This window comes from Amborella trichopoda, chromosome 9, assembly GCF_054954075.1.
Source record: "Amborella trichopoda isolate Santa Cruz 75 chromosome 9, AtrichopodaSantaCruz75HAP2 v2.0, whole genome shotgun sequence".
Lineage (NCBI taxonomy): Eukaryota > Viridiplantae > Streptophyta > Magnoliopsida > Amborellales > Amborellaceae > Amborella > Amborella trichopoda.
Genome location: NC_142344.1, coordinates 11,115,830 through 11,137,650, shown reverse-complemented (window position 1 = coordinate 11,137,650; position 21,821 = coordinate 11,115,830). Strand labels below are relative to the sequence as shown.

The window sequence follows — 21,821 nt, the reverse complement described above, 5'->3', positions numbered from 1 at the left end:
AAATAATACTATTGGCTTGAGTTTTCCCGGGGAAGCAAATGGACAATGTGCTCCTAAAAAAAGGAATCAATATTTTCACTTTTCTTTATATTTGGGGTTCCAATTTATATATTTTTTATTTTCCAATTGTATTTTCACAAGAAAGCAGATTAATTTTTTGGCAAATAACTACCAAAAGATTTAGTTTTTCGTGGCTTGGAACCTCTTTTAAAGGTAATTGGTGTGGAATCCAACTTCTTTTTATCTTATAAGAAAAATAAAAAATAAATGTTGATATAAAAATCTGTTTAATTTAAGAATTTTAAAAGTAGTTTCATATTTTTTAGTGTGCTGTTTGAATAGAACCTAGGCTCTAAACAATAAAATTGGAGCCTAACTTCAAATAGTTTTGAGAAATGTAGTTTTGATACTGCAAATCTTTGTGATGGCCTTAAAATATATTTTTATCTTTATTTATAAAGTTTAAAGCTTAAAAAATAGTGTAGATCGACAGATCTATCAAAGATTTAAAATTTGAATTTTGTTTTGGGTAATTCAGTGGGGGATGAAGATCCCCTACCCGTTTTTTGAAATCTTTAGTGGTTTTTTTAATGCGTTAGATGAGAATGGAAGCCTGAACTTTATCCGTGGTACAAGTGGTGCTACTAGCACAACCCCTACCCCGTTTTCAAAATAAAGTAACGATAAAAAAATGAGTTACAAAATACACTATTTTCAAAACTTGAAATCCATTTTTTTTTCTCATCTTCATGCATCTTGATGTTGAGATGATCAATGAGGATATTTGGGAATCAAAACAACCTGGTCAAGTGAAAATTTTGAGGTAAGCTCTAATTTGATTGTTTAGAGCGTCGGCTCTATATAAACCTTTCCCTATATTTTATATGAGAAAGTATATAAATAGATTGTTTGCCTTTGATACAAGATGGTCACAATTAATCTTGATCATTGGATGTGAAATTAGGTAGTTGCATTTATTTCATTGATCACGCTCAAAGATCAAAATAATTTTTCTCATACTTTGTGACACATCCAAGTTATCGGATTTCACACAAGATGGATCTAAATAACTGCGACATCCCTATACTAAAGGTAAATGATCTCATTGTATACAATTTCCCATTTTATATTTTATATTTAGATCTCACTTTTCATTTTGAATGTTGCATTTTAATTTTAATTTTATTTTTTATATATAATATTAAACTCCAATTTTATACATCCATATTTCTCACCATATGTAAACAATATTAAAAATACAATCAAGTAAAAGAAAAACCAAAATTCGCCCTACACATTTTAAAAAATTAGGGATATTTTAGTTTTTTATTTTTTGCATAAATTTTTTGGGGCATTCTTTAACAAGGAAAATGTTTATATAAGGTTGCAACCTTATAATGTAGAGCTACGGATGCAGCTCAAAAATCCATCAGAAAAGGTAGTTTTAATGTTGCAAAACCCTTTGATTGAACATCTCGACATCGAGATGTATGACCATGAAAAATAAAAAGATCTTAAGTCTAAAAAAATAGTGCATTTTACAACATATTATCTGCACTGTCTATTTTCAAGATTTTCATATATTTATAGATCTATTTGATTTTAATTATTTTTTAAATTTTAAATTTTAAAATTAGATAAAAAAATAGATTTTGAGATAATACTAAAAATATTTTAAATCAAAATTATATACTATGATACAATTTGAAGGCGCATACCTCTACAGCTACGGATGCATCCGTATCCAAACTGCACCCCTTTAACAGATGTGAGATGTTGAAAAGTGTCAACTCACAAATTAGATATATAGAAAAGAAAATAAGATTAAAATACAATATATACTTCAAAAATAGATTTGAGTGTAAAATATATATTTTACATTTGATTTTAATAATAGAATAAGATTTTCACACAAATATCTAAAAAAATATATGCGTGAGTCACAACTCACGACAATTAATGAGGTTTTGTAAGAAAGACCGTGGTTAAAAATTTGGACGCCCCCGGCCCCGGCCCCGGCCTCCTTTCTCTCTCTCTCACTCTTTTATCTCTTATTTGGTGCAAAGTGCAAACCGAAAATAGGTCGCGTCAGTCCTGTTGCCCTTTTTCTATAGCATTTCTCCTCCTGCTACTGCTTCTGCTTCTGCTTCTGCTTCTGCTTCTGTGTTAGAGGGTGGGGCTCTTGTGAGAGAGACGGGGCAGAGCACGGAACAAATATTATTAGGGTTTACCTTTTGCTTTCTCCCCCTAAAAGGATCTGCAACTCCTGGATCATATCTGATGTTGAAGAAGAGGAACGATTGATTCATTCATCTTCTCGATTCCGCTTTCTTCTTATCAGATCTGAGGTTTGTTTCCCAATTTTCTTACTCAATTCTCTCGCTTTCTCTCTCTAGATCTATGCGTTTTATTTCCCCTTGTAATGTAACAGATCTGGCTCTCTAGATCCAGAAAAATTTGAAGCTTTTGTTCACTTTCTAATCAATTCAAGATCCAGGCGATTCCTTTGAAATCTTCCCAAGGAATGATGTGATTGTGGTATTTGTGTATCTTCCATGATTGTATATGAGTGTTTATGGTCAGTTTCTATCGGTTTGAGTATTCATGGAGAAAATGTTTTCTTTGTTTCAGTTGCACAGAATTTTGAATCATGCTGACGAAATTCGAAACAAAGAGTAATAGGGTTAAGGGTCTGAGCTTTCACAGTAAGCGGCCATGGATTCTGGCTAGTCTTCACAGTGGCGTGATTCAGCTATGGGATTATCGCATGGGTACCCTCATTGATAGGTTTGATGAGCACGATGGGCCTGTTCGTGGTGTGCATTTCCACAAGACTCAGCCTTTGTTTGTCTCAGGAGGTACGCACTCAACATTCTCGCTCTCTCTCCCTCGATCTCTCTCTATACTCATGCCATGCTTCTGAAGAACTGTATTGCAAGTTTCAGTATTTTCCTATATAGAAGTTATTTTATAGTTCTAAGTGTTTTCATTGTGAGGAATTAATCTATGAAATGAGTGATATGGTGATATTTCTGGCATTACGATCAATTCACCGATGATAGGTGGTGAGCAGCTTATTAGAAAGTATAATGCATGCAAATAGGAATGCATGTGTAAATAGATTCTCATTCTTGTCATGGAATCATTCCTTCTATCTTTGCTTTTGATTATTTTTTTCAATGTATTTTTCACAGACGTTTGTTCAGATCAACGGATTTACAGTGTGAAAGTGATTTTGTTGGCAACAATTTTTGAATTGCATTTCTCCATTTGTATTCATTCTGAAAGTGTACTTTATTCTCTAATATTCTGAAAATGGTTTTAGTTCTATTCCAATGGTGTTTTGTACTGTGGAAAAATGCTCATATTACCCTATGTTTACTTTATGGTTTTACTTTTACTTAAAATAAATGGTTCCTCTTGTTCATAACAAGAGGTTGTTCCATTCTTTTTGCTAATGCTGATGCCTTGCTCTTCTTTTCTCTAAACTTTCTACTGTTGACCTCGAGCCCTCGACTGCTAAATGGGTTTCATGTTTCACATGACAAGGGTCACTGTGGGTCCTTAGAATCAACCATCAATTAAGAGTATTGATGTAATCGCAGGGGATTGAATCACTAATTTTATTATGGTTATTTTTTGAAATGCTTGTTGCATGATGGAATTCAAGTGAGTTGGTATAATAGAATTTAGATTTGTCGAGATTTAAGAGTTGAGGTCCCTGTGCAACCTATGATGAAGGAGAAAAAATTGTCTTCCTCATAATGTTCTTTCACATCTTCTCTCTAAAAGAAATGTTCTTTAATGCCACTGTTTGTTACTTTCCATCTGAGAGTGCATTGATCTGACATGATTATAGACTATCGATGACATTGTGAATTGGATTAATAAATACTTTATTGTGATCTACAACCAATATTTGTTCGAAGAATACAAAGGCGCAAATATATGCTCTGATTGCACAATTAAAGAAAAGCCAAATTACTAATAAGCTTTGGCGTTCAGCTCCTCACATATGCTCTTTAACTGGAGTATCACTATGCCACTACCTGTCTACCTTCCTTACACATTCTATTTGAGTTTTATGCTTCCCATGATTACTAATATTGCTTGATTCTCCCTTTGAAGTGCTCATTCTATTCATGTTTTCTCTTTTGAGATCCTCTTATTCCTATTTCATTTCACAAGTTCCCCCAGTTGTTTTCATAATTGAGAGACAGAAGATCATGTGATTGTTATTTATTAACCATTGATGGAGCCAAGCTCTGTTGACTGCACCAAGGTCTCTTAAATTTACCTAGATTGAACTGATTCTCCGAATTGCATTCCTTCAGAAGGCTCCACTTCTGGTAATCTGGTTTAATACTCTGTTGGGAGGAAGACGCTTGTCATGCATGGGCTGAATGCCATGCAACGGGGCTAAAGAAGAGCCTGGGTAAAGTCTTTGACATCCATCTTTCATCTCTCTTTTCTTATTGGCTTCCCTCTGGCTAGGAATTGAAAGTGAGTTGGATGTTAACCCCTTGAGGGGGAGGTTGAAGGCTTTTTTCTTCTCAAGGGGAATTTAATTGTCCTATTATACTTAATGGGCATTGGACTTTCCTATGCTGTCTTATTTGGCAAGTTGTTATTAAATGTTAATCTGTCCGTGGGTGATAGCTGCTCAAAGCCACTTTTGCCTCTTTCCAATGCATGAAGCACCCACTCCTTTGTTAACATTGTAGTAGGTTCCTTACTTTCTGGCTCTTTACTCCCCATGCCAAGTGGAGTCCTTGGGCTTTCCCGCATCCTTAAATTTAAAAGCCCCCTCCCATCCAAAAAAAAAATCAAATTCCAAAAGGATTTTTTGTATCTTTATCCCAATTTTGTGAGGGATGCTGAATACAACATTTTTTTGAGAATTTCTGTAACCTCTTTCTATATCCAGTAATTTTGAACTGGCTTCTAGACTCATGCCATTTATCTGTCTGATTATCTCATATTTTTCATGTTATTCTTCTAGTTTTTGAACATCCTTCGTAATTTTTATTATATAAAGATTTCCTTGAATCTTATTAGTCCTCATTTTGAAAGTGGGGGGAATTCGAGGCACAATTTCCTTTTCTCCTTCTATAGTAATGATAATTCTCTAGATAGTATATAAGGGTTGATTTCATCTAGGATTACAAAACCGATTTCGGCTTGATATCTTCCATCTTCAATATTAACAAAATTCCCTAGAATTATTTTTTCTCTTTTCACTGGGACATTTATGGCAAGTTCTGTTAATTTTCTTCTTCCATTAATTGTGTCGACTTCTTGCCCTTGTGAATATTTCACCCAATTTTTCTATAATTCTTTAGTGCAAAAATTTATGTTAGCACTTGTATCCAAAAACAATTCTATTGTTTTCCAGGTTTCTCCTCCATCTATGGCAATTTTTGCCAGTACTAACGAAAGATATTTGGAATGTGCCATTTTTCTTATCTTATACATATTTTCTTTCGAAATTTCTTCTTCTTTGGATTGTTTTTCAAATAGATTTTGAAAATCTCCTTTATAGTCACTTGTAAAAATTTATTTGATTTTGTTAATTTGTGTTTCTTCTTCAGAAAGACCAAGTGTCTCATTGGACTCTTCATCACTGGATATGCAGCTTATTGAATCTTCTTCAATAATCCGATAAGAACCAGAGGTTGCACACCTGTCTTCCTGCTTGCTGTTTTCTCCCAATAACACTTCTTTCCAAGTGATCATCTTGCTTTATCCTGCTATTTCTTCTTCTTCGGCTGTATTTTTCTCAGAAAGCAAAGTAGGAGTAGTAGAACTAGCAATAGGAGTAGAATCTTCAATCCTTCGGGGTTTCTATTGTACTGCAAATTTATTTTTTATGACTTTATAATCAACCCCTAAAAATTCCTTTCTGATATTTCAACAAAGACTGGGCAAGCAAAATTTGTTTGGGGGCTTAGTATAATTCTGATAAGGCATACAATTTTCCTCCAAACTCACTGTAATACTCACATCCCCATGATTCTATCTTTGGTTTGGGATAGGCTTCTGTACAAACCCATTCTTTTCTATCTGTCTCTTTCTTTGGATGAAAAATAGGAAGATCATGAACCACCAAGCTTTGCTGCCTAAAGAGGGTAGAGAGAAACAGGGAGCCAAAGGATTGAACCTATGGCTCTGATGCCATAAAGAAAAAAATTCCATAGAATTACCTGAAATCCATAGGACTGAACCTATGCAAAGGTCACATATCCCACAAGTCTTTTTTTGTTATATAAACCACCAAAAAAAAAAAACAAAAACAAAAAGCAAACGAAAAACCTCTCTATGATTGTTATTATGTGTGTCTTTTGTTATATACACATGACTAAACATGAAACTTAAGATGGGTTGATTTTACTGGCTTCTGCTACAATGAATAGATATAAATAACCAAGTGAAGTAATGAGGATGCTGTTCTGTTAAATAACCTACTGCATTAAACTGAGAGACATATGAGCTATATGATTTTAATGTCTAATCTGTTGCCTCTGATGAGTAACTAGGTGAATCCATCTTGCAGGATGATAAGGTATGAAAGATAGAGAATTTGGCTATTACATTTTCAATAGAAATCTGTCTGCAACTCTGTGTGTTACCCCCCATACCTACTTCCCAAATCATTAATATATTGTAGGATAAAAAGTAAGCTTACATTCAATTCGTTCATCACTGCCGTGACAAAACTCTATACGGTACTAAAGTAGTTCTTAAGATGGAAGCACATGGATGGAAGGGAAAAATAGCTGAAGATTTGATGCAGGGAGAAACAAGTAAAACAAAAATAATAATAAAGGATGAGAGAATATACTGTCTAGGTCTACAAGGGAGTCCATCCCAAAAGATCTTTTCACAAGATCCAAATTCTTTACTCAAATCCAATTTCTCTTCTTTTTACAATGAGGGACCTCTTCCCTTTAAATACACTTAGAAGAAATTAAATAAATAAATAAATAAATAAATAAATAAATAAATAAATAAATAGAATAGAACCTATTAAAAAAACTCTCTCTAAAAGGTCACGTACATCTTTCCCTTATTTCTCTCTCTCACCTATCTCCTTATTCCTCTTTCACGTCTATCTCCCTATTTCCTCTCACAGGAATCTCTATCCCCTCCCAAATCTTTCCCTAAAGATTAGTTCCTAATCTATTCCCCAAAATCCTCCCACTTAGCAATCACACACCAAAATCCTCCCACTGAACAACTCACGCACCAAAATCCACCCTCCTTCCACTTAACTTTTCCTAGCGCCCTTCCTATTCATAAGATAAAAATTTTAAAAATAAAATAAACTTTTTCTTGAGAAGGAATTTTTTTTGTCGATAACCCCAATTATTTGCATCATTCTACCAGGGTTGGGAGACGCTCAACCTCGAGCTTGAAGCCAATTGACGAGTTGGTGATGCAATCCCACCGTGCGCCTCGATACTTTTTCTTCAATAAACCGATTCATAAAATACTTTTTGCTCATCTTTAAGTAGAACATTGGGATCTCGAGCTCAATTGTGATTTATTTTTCAAGTTCTTTATAAGACTTGAGAAGATCGAACTGAATACCAAAATCATCTAGATGCTTACTCAGATCGCGTTTCTTGTATCACAATTTGACCATTGCATTCTGAATCGGCATGTTGAGTCGGTCGTGGGACTCGATTCATCTCTACAACAAAATCTGGAGTCGAATCTTCATGGTTGCAAGCACATTCTTCACGATGAAATTTGGTTTGAACATCCTCCATGACTTTGGTCGAATTTTCTAAAACTTGTCCCAACTGATTATCCATAGCATGATTAGCTTTCGGTTCTGGATCTTACTTGCTCTGATACTGGATCTTACTGGCTCTAATTCCAACTGATGTCAGGAGAAATATTTTAAAAAAAAATTATAATAAAGGGTGAGAGAATATACCCTTTCTCTAGGTCTACAATGGAGTCCACCCCAAAAGATCCAAATTCTTTACTTAAATTTAAATTCTTTTTACAATGAGGGATCTCTTCCCGTTAAATATACTTAGAAGAAAATAAATAAATAAATATAAAAGAACCCATAAAAAATAAACTCTCTCTAAAAAGTCACATCTTTCCCTTATCTCTCTCTCATGCCTATCTCCCTATTTCCTCTCTCACGTCTATCTCCCTATTTCCTCTCACATGAATCTCTATCTCCTCCCAAATCCTTCCCTAAAGATCAGTTCTTAATCTATTCCCCAAAATCCTCCCACTTAACAATCACACACTAAAATCCTCCCACTTAACAATCATGCACCAAAATCCTCTCACTTAACAACTCACGCCCCAAAATCCTCCCTTCTACTACTTAACTTATCATAGCGCTCTTCCTATTCCTAAGAAAAATCAAATTAAAAAAATAAATTTAAATTTTGATAACCCCAATTTTTATTTGCATCAAGATTGCAGATTCAACCGCGGACGCAAAAAACATATGTTTGTTGTTGTTGATTTCCAACTGCCTAATTAGCTCTATGAAACTGAATTCTTCCCATATTACTTTCTACTGGAAAATCCTCAAGGTCGAAAGAAAAAACAACGCTTGTTGCAAGGAGATTATCCAGAGGTTTGGGGGTGTATAAAATCTTGATTAAGGAGCTTGATGCCTCATAGCAAGCCTTAAATTCGAGCTCTATGTATCCACTTTCCATTTCTTAGAAACTTTTCCCATAGAAATTGTAGGAGCTGTGTGGTTCTTGATGTGATGATTGCAAGATACTACCTATTATTAATTCTTAATGGCTACCCTCTAGATCCCTAGAAGCCAATTCCTCAACCATTCCCACCCCCCCCCCCCCAACACACACACACCAAAAAAACAACCCAAAAACCTGCACCCACACACAACAAAAAAAAAAAAAAAAAAAAAAGGAGAAAAAAAGAAAAAAATCATGCCATTTACTACCTTTCAAGTACCACCCTGTGGGAATGGAGAGAGATGTTACAGAAATGTGTTTCTAGGACACTGGTAACACATTTGGAATTTTGGTAGAAACCATTCCACATGGCACTAGAAATCTAGTAATAGAAATATGTTTCTGGTTCCTTTACCCAACTTTTCTTGCATCCAAGCTTAACAAAAAAGAAAAGAAAATAACAAAGGGTCCTGCTTTTAAGATCCCTTGTAAAAAACATTTAGCGACATTCCTGTTCCTCTTTTCTCTCTCTACAGTAGGTAGTACATCTTACTGTCTCATGTTAGCACATATTCTCTCCCTTTACTTTCTTCCTTTGGAAATATGTTAAAAAAAATGTGATCTTATTACTTAAAGTTTTCCATACTATTTTTTCTACTATTATTCTCCCCATATTACATATGGTAGATACCTTCTTTCTTTAAGACATAATATATATTATGTAATATGTATATGTGTGTTAATGGTGTGCCCCCTGTGGGCTCCAAACAACCATACTGTCTCAACCCGTCACCTTCTTTTGATAGGATGGGGACCCTCAGAACTATGCAATGCCTTTTAGTTATACGCCATCACAAAAAATTGAGTTTGAGCTCCTATGTTGCTCCAAATCCCCTAGATCTAGTGTCCATTTCGATTGATGGTTCAGATCTGATTTTGGGATGATGGCTCTAAATCCTTGTTTCATTTGTGGGATATTGCTTTTGGAGGTTAGGGGAACAATGTTGAGGTTTATTTGGGAGTCTCCCATCAAAAAATGGTGAATGAGGTGAAGCAGCATTAACGAAGCTGCTCCAAATCCCCTAGATCTAGTCTCCATTTCAATTGATGGTTGATGGTTCAGATCTGATTTTGGAATGATGGTGGAACCATAAATTTTGAATGAGTTGAGGCAGCAGAGTTGTTTGGCACGCTACGGGGGCACCAAAGCAGTTTCCAACTTGATTTTGTGCATTATATCAGCTTTGCTTGCTTTTCACATTTTATTTTGTAATATTTATGACTTCACTTGTTGTTTGCTAAATTTGGGTACTATTTTGTAAATGTGTGGAGAAGGTGCATTTTTTGGAGCCGTAATTCCGTGGTGGATATTGCTTTTTAGGGAAGGAGAATGACTGTGGAGTTTCTTTTGAAGCCTCACCCCCTTAAAACATGGTGAATGAGGCAGGGTGGCATGTTTATTTGGTGTCCCTACGGATCGTGAAAACTGTTTTCAATATGCATCTTGCACAATATTTGAGTGTCAAAATGTTTTCACACTCCTGCAGGCGCATACTGTCTTTTTATTCCCTATGGTAAAAATCTCACTACAGGAGTATTTTTAGGACCTCAGATTTTGGGGATGATTTGTCTTCAACCTAGTGACCAACTTCGAAAAAACTAGAGAAAAATAAAGCATGCCATGTGAGCCTGAAAAAATAAAATCTTAAAATCGAGCATAAACTGTCTAATTTTTGGACAGCCAACTCTAAGTGTTAAAGAGCTCAAAATCCAATTTTTTTTAAAATTGATTATCTTGTGATTCTTAAGTGGATCCCAATATTTAAGTTCCAAAATATCTCATAAATAGCTTTTTCACTTGAGGAGGTAGGTGGACAGTATGCTCCCGTGGAGCATAGTATATGCTCTCTGTTTGAGCTCTACTTGCTTTTTACATATTAGTTTGTAGGAAATTATACAATAAGGGCATTTACTTTCGGTACAAGGAACTCACGGTCACCTTTGACTCTTAGACATGCAATTAGGTGGTTAGAGGTGTGCTACTGACACCTTCCAAAGTCCAAAAAAGTTATCCTCGAACTTTGTGACACACCAATAGCCGTCTGATTTCACATCTGATGGTTAGAAGTGATTGTGACCTTCTTATACCAGAAATAAATAGTCTTATAGTATACAATCCCTATTTTGAGTGTGACTTGGCGTGCTATTTTCTAGATTTATGTATAATTTTTTAAATGTGTAGGTTTATATGATGATTTTATATAGTCTTTTAAATTTTGAAATATTATTTTTTATTTTAAATAAACATCTGAACTCCTCCCCCAAATTGATCGAATCATTGAAGCACTCTCTTCTCCTGCCAAACTGAAGCAGTCTCCAATGCAAATTTCAAAACACTGGTTTTGTAATAAATATAGGTTTAGGCATATTATGAAAATAAATGTAATTATGAGGTACCAATGTCATATCCATAATTATTTAGTACCTAGCTATTTCAATGTCGCACCCACATTGCACTATTGTCTATCCCAGGATACCAGTTGAAGCGTACTTAGAAAATTATCTGTGCCCATACCAACTTTGGCAAATATGGTCTAGGTTACCAGGGAAAGATACATGCATGGGGCTTTCCTTGATAAAAGCTTGTATTTGTGTGGTGGGGGCTATCATGCATAGCACTTGGAAGTTGGAACATGAAATAGGCACATGTATGGTTTAAAAATCACCTATATGTCCTTCCCTGTGGCCACAGCATTATTGGACTCATTACTGCTTAAGCTTGTAATTAGCACAATTTTTTTCACTTTACATGATTATAGGTAATGGCATGGATTAAATGCGAGGAGTCCTCTGTAAGAAGTAATTCGGTTGGTCCTTGATCATGGTGCTTATCTAACCCTTTTATCTACTATTGCAGGAGATGATTACAAGATCAAAGTTTGGAACTATAAGATGCACAGGTGCCTCTTTACTCTTCTTGGGCACCTTGATTATATCCGAACAGTTCAATTTCACAATGAGTACCCTTGGATTGTGAGCGCAAGTGATGACCAAACTATCAGAATATGGAACTGGCAGTCACGCACATGCATCTCTGTGCTAACTGGTCACAATCACTATGTTATGTGCGCCTCTTTCCATCCTAAAGAGGATTTGGTTGTATCGGCTTCCCTGGATCAGACAGTTCGAGTATGGGATATAGGTGCCCTGAGGAAGAAAACTGTTTCTCCAGCAGATGACATATTAAGGCTAACTCAAATGAACACAGAGTTATTTGGGGGAGTGGATGCCGTCGTGAAATATGTGTTGGAAGGCCATGACCGGGGTGTCAACTGGGCTGCGTTCCATCCCAGCCTGCCACTTATTGTTTCTGGAGCGGATGATCGACAAGTGAAACTGTGGCGAATGAATGGTATTGCTTGATGCCAACCCATTTGTAGAATTATAATTCAATCGTTTGTGAGATTACCCTATTGCACAGTCTCGCACCTAAAACAATGGTTAAGGGAATCTTTTTGAACAGAAAAGTTTCAGATCACCTTTGATTCACCTTGTGAACAATACAGAAAACAAACAGAATATTTTGGTCATTGAAGGGAGTTTTTTGATCTGAAGATTTTCAAATTACTTTGGATTCATGTTGTGAACAAATTTCAAGAAAGAAAAAAAAACGTTTTGAGCCCTTAAAAACCTAGGTCTAACTATGGAAAAAATAACATTATGCTTCAGTGATGATGGAGCAACCATGGGCTGTTGGATCATCCAGTCGACTGGAATGTTGGATGGGGATGGTGGGCGAGTGTGAGCAGCACTAGGGGTTATGACCAGTTCCAATGGGGAGTGAGACCCACTGTCCTCCTCCCCACTCCCCCTCGCTGTCACCACACAATGGACTGGTGATCCAATGGAATCTGGCGTTCACATAATCCGTTGGATTCATTCTAAATCTATCATATAGTTTCCAATTAATTATTTCATGACATTGTCTTTTCCTTTTTGTAGCGGGCCATTGTATCATAAATGGCTACCTACGTTTGTGATGTTTTTGTGTTTTTTTTAATCTTAAATGGTATAATAGAACAGTTAACCACTTCAACAAAAAACTTTTGTGCTGTTTTCAGATACAAAGGCCTGGGAAGTGGACACATTGAGAGGGCACACAAATAATGTGTCATGTGTGATGTTCCATGCACGACAGGACATCATAGTGTCCAACTCTGAAGACAAAAGCATACGTGTCTGGGATGTTACAAAGCGCACAGGGGTACAGACTTTCCGGAGGGAACATGATCGATTCTGGATTCTTGCTGCTCATCCCGAAATGAATCTCTTGGCAGCTGGTCATGATAGTGGCATGATAGTCTTTAAGCTGGAGAGAGAACGCCCAGCTTTTGCGGTTAGTGGTGATTCTCTATATTACATTAAAGACCGTTTCTTACGCTGCTATGAGTTCTCGTCCCAAAAAGACAACCAGGTGATACCCATAAGAAGGCCTGGCTCCACCAGTCTGAACCAAAGTCCACGAACTCTTTCATATAGCCCGACTGAAAATGCTCTCTTGGTCTGCTCAGATGTGGAGGGTGGATCTTATGAACTCTATATTGTGCCCAAGGATAGCATGGGCAGGGGCGACACTTCCCAAGAAGCGAAAAGAGGTGTGGGGGGGTCTGCTGTCTTTGTTGCTCGCAACAGGTTTGCTGTGCTTGACAAGAGTAACAATCAAGCATTGGTTAAGAACCTCAAAAATGAAGTTGTAAAAAAGAGCATTCTCCCCATTGCTGCCGATGCTATATACTATGCTGGCACTGGTAATTTGCTTTGTCGTGCTGAGGATAGGGTGGTCATCTTTGATCTTCAGCAGCGGACAATTATTGGAGACCTCCAGACTCCATTTATCAAGTATGTTGTTTGGTCAAATGACATGGAGAGTGTTGCATTACTCAGTAAGCATGCAATTGTTATAGCAAATAAAAAGCTCTTGCACAGGTGCACACTGCATGAGACCATTCGTGTTAAGAGTGGTGCATGGGATGACAATGGTGTTTTCATATACACAACTCTGAATCATATCAAGTACTGCCTCCCCAATGGAGACAGTGGTATAATCCGGACCCTTGATGTTCCCATATACATCACAAAGGTTTCGGGGAACACCATCAATTGCTTGGATCGAGACGGGAAGAACCGGGTGATAGCCATTGATGCAACAGAGTATGTTTTCAAGCTCTCTTTGCTGAGGAAGAGATATGATCATGTGATGAGTATGATCAGGAACTCGCAGCTCTGTGGGCAGGCTGTGATTGCATATCTGCAACAGAAAGGTTTCCCTGAAGTTGCCCTCCATTTTGTTAGGGATGAGAAAACCCGCTTCAATTTAGCCTTAGAGAGTGGAAACATACAGATTGCTGTTGCGTCAGCCAAGGAGATTGATGAGAAAGACCATTGGTATAGGTTGGGTGTTGAGGCCCTCCGACAAGGAAATGCTAGCATTGTAGAATACGCGTACCAAAGGACAAAGAACTTTGAGAGGCTCTCCTTCTTATATCTCATCACTGGAAACATGGATAAGTTGTCAAAGATGTTGAGGATAGCGGAGATAAAGAATGATGTTATGGGGCAGTTCCACAATGCCCTATATCTTGGTGACATTCATGAGCGAGTCAAGATCTTGGAAAACTCGGGTCATCTCCCACTTGCCTATGTTACAGCTGCCATTCATGGGCTAACTGAAGTTACCGAGAAGCTTGCAGTTGAGTTGGGAGACAACGTTCCCTCTCTTCCTGAAGGAAAGAAAGCTTCTTTACTCATTCCACCTCCACCCATCTCTTGTGGTGGGGATTGGCCCTTGTTAAGAGTTATGAAGGGCATCTTCGAAGGTGGGTTGGATAACACAGGAAGAGGAGGGGATGAAGAGGAAGAAGAAGCTGCTGTTGCTGATTGGGGTGAAGATTTGGATATCGTGGAATCAAGTGGACAAAATGGACATGTGGACGCAGAGGTTGAAGGAGGAGGAGAACAAGAGGAAAAGAGTGAGGAGGGAGGTTGGGATCTCGAAGACTTGGAGCTTCCTCCTGAAGTCGAGAGTGCAAATGCTTCAACCAATGTGCGCTCAACTGTTTTCGTGGCCCCAACACCAGGTATGCCTGTTAGCCAAATCTGGACCCAAAAATCTTCTCTTGCAGGTGAGCATGCGGCAGCTGGGAACTTTGACACTGCAATGCGATTGCTAAGCCGACAATTGGGTATAAAGAACTTTGCTCCTCTTAAGCCTTTCTTCTTGGATTTGCACATGGGAAGCCATTCATATCTCAGGGCGTTTGCTTCTGCCCCTGTGGTGCCCATAGCTGTTGAGAAAGGGTGGAGCGAGTCAGCTAGCCCCAATGTGCGGGCCCCACCCCAATTGGTTTATCGGTTCTCCATGTTGGATGATAAGCTTAGGAGTGCATACAAGGCCACCACTGAAGGGAAGTTCACTGAGGCTTTGAGGCTCTTCCTCAATATTTTGCACATTATCCCTGTGGTTGTGGTTGATTCTAGAAGGGATGCTGATGAAGTCAAGGAGCTCATTGTAATAGCAAAGGAGTATGTTTTGGGGCTTCGGATGGAGGTGAGGAGACGTGAGGTGAGGGATGATCTTAAAAAGCAGCAAGAGTTGGCAGCTTACTTTACTCATTGCAATCTTCAAAGAATACATCTCAGGCTTGCACTTATGACTGCCATGGGTGCTTGCTTCAAGGGAGGGAACTATATTACAGCCGCAAATTTTGCTAGGCGGATTTTGGAAACAGATCCACCAGCCAATCAGGCGACCAAGGCTCGCCAACTTTTGCAGGCTTGTGAGAGAAACATGAAAGATGCTAATGAATTGAATTATGACTTTAGGAACCCTTTTGTGGTTTGTGGGGCTACTTTTGTTCCTATATATCGTGGGCAAAAGGATGTTGCTTGCCCTTATTGTATGGCTAGGTTTGTACCTGTACTTGAAGGCCAGCTTTGCCCCATCTGTGACCTTGCGATGGTTGGGTCAGATGCCTCTGGCCTTCTCTGCTCTCCATCTCAGGTGAGATGATAATTTCGACTGATGCACATCTATTTGCACAATTCTCAAGTGGCATCACAATTCTCAAGTGGAATCTCGAGGTCTTGGAGGAGCTCATGATAAGGCTAGGAGTATATGGTATGTATAGTTTCCCTACCTTTCTGAATATTTTTGGTCTTTGAATTCAATTATGATTTCCCTTTTTGTCAGGTTCTGCGTAATAAACAGCTTGTTATTCTGAGGATTTTGACTGTTTAATCTGGTTCTACTGTGCCTTTGTTGTCATTGCGGTCATAAGATGCCTTGTAAAATTGACATAAACTATGATTTTTCGGAGGTGGAAAAGTTGATCTGTTTTTTCCTGCTGGAGAAATGCTTTACAAAAATGTCGCTATTGGGGTGAATGATAAAGGAACTCGTGAAGGGTCTCCTCATTTGTTAGTAACTTCCCGTGGTTTGAAGTGGCAAATGTTTTGATTGATGACATTGCTGCATTGGCAAGTTTCAGTAGTTTTTTTGAACAGACGTTTTGCACGTTTTGCCAGTGTGCATTTGCATATGAAAAGTTCCGGTCCTCTAAATTGTAGTCGCTATAGACAAGAATAAAGGAGTCCCTTGAAACCTGATTTCTTGTTGTGCCCTGATTTCTTGTTGTGCCTGAGTAATTGGGGGGTGGGTTCGAGCAAGTAAAGAGGAAACTTGACTGAACATGTTTTGCAATTCCTTGCATATAAATTGATGTGTTGCAAAAATAGCACGAAAAAGAGACCGGAAAAAGAGATCGATGCCTATGTCGTAATCCTTTGATAGGAAGATAAAATGGGACCTCTCTCGGTTCTCCTGAAGCCAATGCCATATGATGGTCCCTCGAACCTAATTTGGTTATTTGATGGGTGGTTTGTTTTATCTTATTTTTTTGGGAAAGTAATAGATCTATCGTTTGCTTGCAAGTCATATTATTAGTTATTCCATTTAATTATATTTATATTTTTATTTCAATTTGTATATGCTTCACTTTTATGAATGTGATTGATTCATAATCATGAGTTTCAATCACCGAGTAGAAATCCTGTTCAACCTATTGAAATATACAATGGGGCTTTTTTCTGAAAACACAGGCTTTTTATGCCTAGAATATTCATCTTCTACAAGAGATTAAAGGACGCCATCAAAGGTTCTATGGAGCATAAATAAAGACGCCTCATCGTGAGGCCCCAAACCATGGAATGGTGCTTTCCTGTTTATTGGGATTTAAGAATCCTTTAAATGCAAAATTGGGAACCTCCAATGTCAGATCTCACCAATGTAGTGTACTAATCTGGCTAGAAATAGATTCAGTTAAAGAGTACAAATCACCATACGAGCATGAAAACTAAAGCGTAATAATGCAGTGCCACAAAACATTAAGGTTTACGTGGTTCTATGTTTATGGGTAGTAAGGCAAATAAATTCATTAAACAATGAGCATTATAAGGTTCGGCAAACCCTAAAAAGTCTACCGCTTCCAAGAGGTTCGGTAAACCTCTTGCTTCCTGGATTTCTAGGAAGTGCTTATGGGGCGCCTTTAAGCATCACGGATGCTTCAAGTGCTAACTGGATTTCTAGGAAGTGCTTATGGGGGCGCCTTTAAGCAGGAGTGTCGTTGGAGCCGTGATGCTTCATCATGGCACTAACAAAGCCTTGATACTTCCAAAACACAATTACGGTACGAATGAAGCCGTCATGCTTTCAAATGCGCCTTCCAAGTGTTGTTGGAGCCGTGATGCTTCGTTGTTGGAGCCTTGATGCTTCCAACACAATTACGGCACGAATGAAGCTGTCATGCTTCCAAATGCATTGTGGGAAAGAGATCAGCGTGGGAGAGGTCCTTGAATCATATTAGGTCCGTGAAGGGAATTTTAGGCCCAAAAAAAAAAAAAATGAAAACAATGAATAAGGTGGGTATGGATGTAATTTTTTTTTTTGTATATTTTTTAATTTCTTAGAAAAGGGGAACAATTTTTAATTAGTTTAATTTATTTTTACAATTAATCTTGTTGGAGCGATAACAAATACATCCAAAATATACCTGAATATATATAACTTTAGAGTAATCAATGAAGTCACACATAATGTACCACTAAACAACTAAGGAAAATGGTTTGATAGAGCTGTGGCCCTATCAAAATAAGTAAAGCCTCTCCTCATAACTCATCAAATATTGGAATTCAAGTATTGGAAAACCTTTACATTGGAATTCAGGTATTGGAAAACCTTTATATCGATCATCTCGGCTTCAAGATTACGGCTTCAAGATTATGGTTGTGAAAAACACAAAGGGATTTCAAACTCTAAATATAGTGTATATTTGAACAATTTGTCTAGACCATCCATTTCGCCCTAAGAATTAGTGCTCAAAGATCCACAAGATCGTACATTTTTTTAGTTTCAAATTTTTATTTGATTTTAGAGCCATTATGGAGATTTTTCTTGACAAAAGTGCTTTATAGACGAGGATTGGAGGTGAGCCTTTATTTGGCATAAAGCATAGGCATCATGAAAAAACTTAAAAATAAACAATGTTAAGTATGGGTTGGCTATGGGAACGTATAAACAAAACCCCATCGTTCCATTCTTTTTTAGTGAAAGGTTTTTATACTTCCCCTACATCTATGCTTCTCTTACCATCCAGACATCCAATTTTGATCAAGAGAGCTACTCACCGTTTGATCTTAGATTCGACGTCTCAAAGTATTTTATTTTTAATTTTTTTTATACAAATTGTATGAATATGAAATTTGGTATGTGCCATCTTCTCATTGGGGCACACCTATAAAATATAAGCTTTCAGGGGTATTTTGATCATTTTATTTTATTGAAAATATTATTGTTATATTTTTACTAATGCGAGTTTAATAGAGGAACGGATGTCTAAAATTTGGTGGCAAAATAGTTTACAGAAAAAATTAAAAATAAAATAATATAAAAACGTGACATTGTGATTGGAGCAATATTAGCCCTCCATTCAATATGGAGGGCTGGATAAGGGGAGGAGAAGCATAGAAAGCTTTCCTCTTCTTAATACTCACGATACTATATCGTGGAGGAGAGAGAAAGAGAGAAACTAGTTGAAGCAACTAACTTCACATGCTCGAGGGAAGTCACGACATTAGCATGCTTAGATGCTCACTGCACTTGAGACCTACGTTGAAAATGGCCTGTGCAGTAGAGAGACTTAAAACCAAGTTAGAAAGTGGCCTGTGCAGTAGAGAGAGAAAACAAGTTCACATGCTTGAGGGAACCCACAACATTGGGATGGTTACCGGTAAAGAAGACCGAATTTGGCCCATATCAGGGACCTACAAGTGCTATAAATTGGGAGACCAGCCAGCAGGCAGGGTTCATCTCCTTTGTCTCTGATTCTAACACCACAATTTTGGTTTTTAAAAGAGAGAGAGTTGTATAGGTGGAATTTCAAGAGAGAGGGGGTGTGTATGTAAGAATTGTAGGAGGTCGAACCCTTTTGTAGTGTGGGCTCCATAACTACCCAACGGTTCGGTCTCCTCCAATGTCTTATTTCCACAAGTTCCTCCTCCAACTGTTCAAGCTTTTTTAGAGAGAGAAAGAGAGGGTGTGTATGTAAGAATTGTAGGAGGTCGAACCCTTGGTAGAATGGGCTTCATGACTAACTAATGGTTTGGTCTCCTCCAATGTCTTACCTCCACAAGTTCCTCCTCCAATTCTTGAGGCTTTTTTAGAGAGAGAGAGGTTCAACTAAGATGCTACTAGGTATTGATGTTAAATAACTAAGTTACTATTCTTCTCCGATGCTTTTGGATCTCCAACTATAAAAGATAGCAGTGCCTAAAAGATAATCCAGTTTTGTTAAAACTAGATTTTGAATAATCAGAAATTTGGATAAATTCTTTGCTGCTTTTTCATTGCCTTTAAGGTGGTATGCATAGGTAGAACTTAAACCCTTTCTCCAACATTTGCATAAATTAGATGAGCCACACCAAGATGAAAGTTTTATTTTCAAGGGTTACGTTACAATTCTTGTTTCTAATGCATATAAAGATCTTAGCTATTTGCATCTATAGAGTATCTCTGATGACTGCTGGTGACTTCAAGCTAATGATGTCTTATCCATCAATGAGAAACATGAACTTCCATCGCTATTACTTCTTCTCTACAGAAATTTAATCCCATTGTACTCTCTGATCTCTATAATCTGCTATATACTTCCAATAAATGTGATTATAATACAATGGAGATGGTGGTCCAGTTGGTTTAGGCTAGATTGCGCCCCCTTCAGGAAAACAAGGGACTTTATGAACCACATGCACGAGCACACACACACACGCAAACTAAGCATCATGTATTTCATGTGGACCAGGTGCTTGCAACCTGTGATTGAGAGAAAGTGGTGTAGACTCTAAGACATTCTCAGTAAAAAAAGAATATGGCATAACACAACTGGTTCTGATTTTCGTAACATTGCAGGGAAAGCAGCAAGGTGCATGAGTTTTATGCTATAATGACCTGTTGCTTGCAATACTAAGAATAATTTCCAGTATATATTTCCTTCAGTGAAGAACTTGGGTTAAAAATAATTTTCTTCAATCTTTTATCCTGAGTGTATTTACAGTCAAGCCATTGTGCACACAAAACTACTAAACTTCATGAAAGATCCCCAGGCAAACCCTTTTTGTCCGTGATCGCTGTTAAGCTGATTCATGGATTTAGGATATTGAAACTCTACCAAAATGCTCAAACCATGAACTCGTAGTTTGAAATTTAAGCCAGCTACAAAGTGTTGGACAAAAGAAGAAGAAAAGGGAAGGAAGTCCTAACAATTACCAACTTCTTATTTCCTCTTAAGGACTTGGTAATGAGCCTTTTCAACGAGAGAAGGGGAGCAAGAGAAACGTCCTATTTCCAATAATCGACTTAGTAGTTAGCACCAATAGTTCATTATCTAATAGATCTTTCCGTTCTAAACGATTTACTAACCTTCTCTTTAAGGGGTTTTTTTTTTTTGTGTTAATGTAATCTAGACTATTTATTTTGTTAGACCCATCGTGGATGAGTTATGATTTCAAAATCTTCATATAGCAAACACGATCTTCTCATCAATAAAAAAATTTCAATGAGCGGTTCAAATTTATCTATTTTAGATATCCACATCACAAAATTCCGACTCAAACCAACAATCCCTAGAATTCTAGGTAAATTGACCAAATAAAACATGTTCTAAACCAGGCACTCAAAATTCTAGAACTAGGAATTTCAAATTCAAAATTTGACTTCACGTTATATAAATTCCTCTTTAGACTCATCACGGTGGTCAAGACCCTCAGAATGGAGTTACACAGGCTGTTTTGCCTAATAGCGCCTTCCCAAAATCATATGTGCTCCTAAATTTATGAGTCAGGGGATGCATGTGTCCCTTGGCTATCCGATGTCCATCTTTAAGATGGACGTTCAGAAAAGGACATCCAAAATAAACGGTGCAAAAAAAAAAAAACAAAAAAACAAAAAAACAAAAAAACAAAAAGAATATTTGAAGTTAAAAATTTTGCTTTTTGTTTTTTTTGGCAAGATTACCATGGCCTAGATCATTAGCCTATGAAAATTTGGATCCAAAATCTATCCTTAAGATATGGGGGACGCACATACACATACGAGTCTGCGGACTCAAAAACCCTTTCCAAATTTGAAATCCATCAAAAAGCGTAACTATCATTGAAGACAAATGTTTCAATAAGCAACTCCAAATAAGTAAGAAGTAACCTTTTTCTTTCTCAAATAAATAAAATCTCAAAAAATCATATAACGTCTCCCAAATCTCACCAGGCGTGTGCAATGAATCCTACATAATCTAAAACGAGTGATTTGATGTAGCAAAGCCCTCAACAACATTGCTTTGCTAAGCGTAAGCTTGATCGGCAACAAGCAACGGCTAGTGCGAAAGCCTTATGCGTTAGCGCATCCGTTTTTTTGCTCGACTTTACCAGCTCTTAGGCCTCTAGTTGGATAGATGCAGCTTTTCCACCCTACCTCAAAACTAGCTACCTACCTCCTCTCCGGTCAGCCAGCCATAAACAAGCTCTGCTAACTAGCGT

At 37.4% G+C, this 21,821-nt stretch overlaps 1 protein-coding gene across 2 annotated transcripts; it reads left to right on the top strand.

Moving 5' to 3' along the window:
• Nucleotides 1-2,074: 2,074 nt before the first annotated feature.
• On the top strand, nucleotides 2,075-16,079 carry LOC18424283 (coatomer subunit alpha-1). Of its 2 annotated transcripts, XM_020676658.2 has the most exons (5): nucleotides 2,075-2,348; nucleotides 2,432-2,538; nucleotides 2,632-2,858; nucleotides 11,596-12,090; nucleotides 12,800-16,079. In XM_020676658.2, the coding sequence occupies exons 3-5, from the start codon at nucleotides 2,651-2,653 to the stop codon at nucleotides 15,745-15,747; spliced, it is 3,651 nt and encodes a 1,216-aa protein (XP_020532317.2). In that variant the 5' UTR covers nucleotides 2,075-2,348; nucleotides 2,432-2,538; nucleotides 2,632-2,650; the 3' UTR covers nucleotides 15,748-16,079. The 2 variants fall into 2 exon arrangements, with proteins under 2 accessions (XP_020532317.2, XP_006828935.2); XM_006828872.4 differs by lacking the exon at nucleotides 2,432-2,538.
• The last annotated feature ends 5,742 nt before the right edge of the window (nucleotides 16,080-21,821 follow it).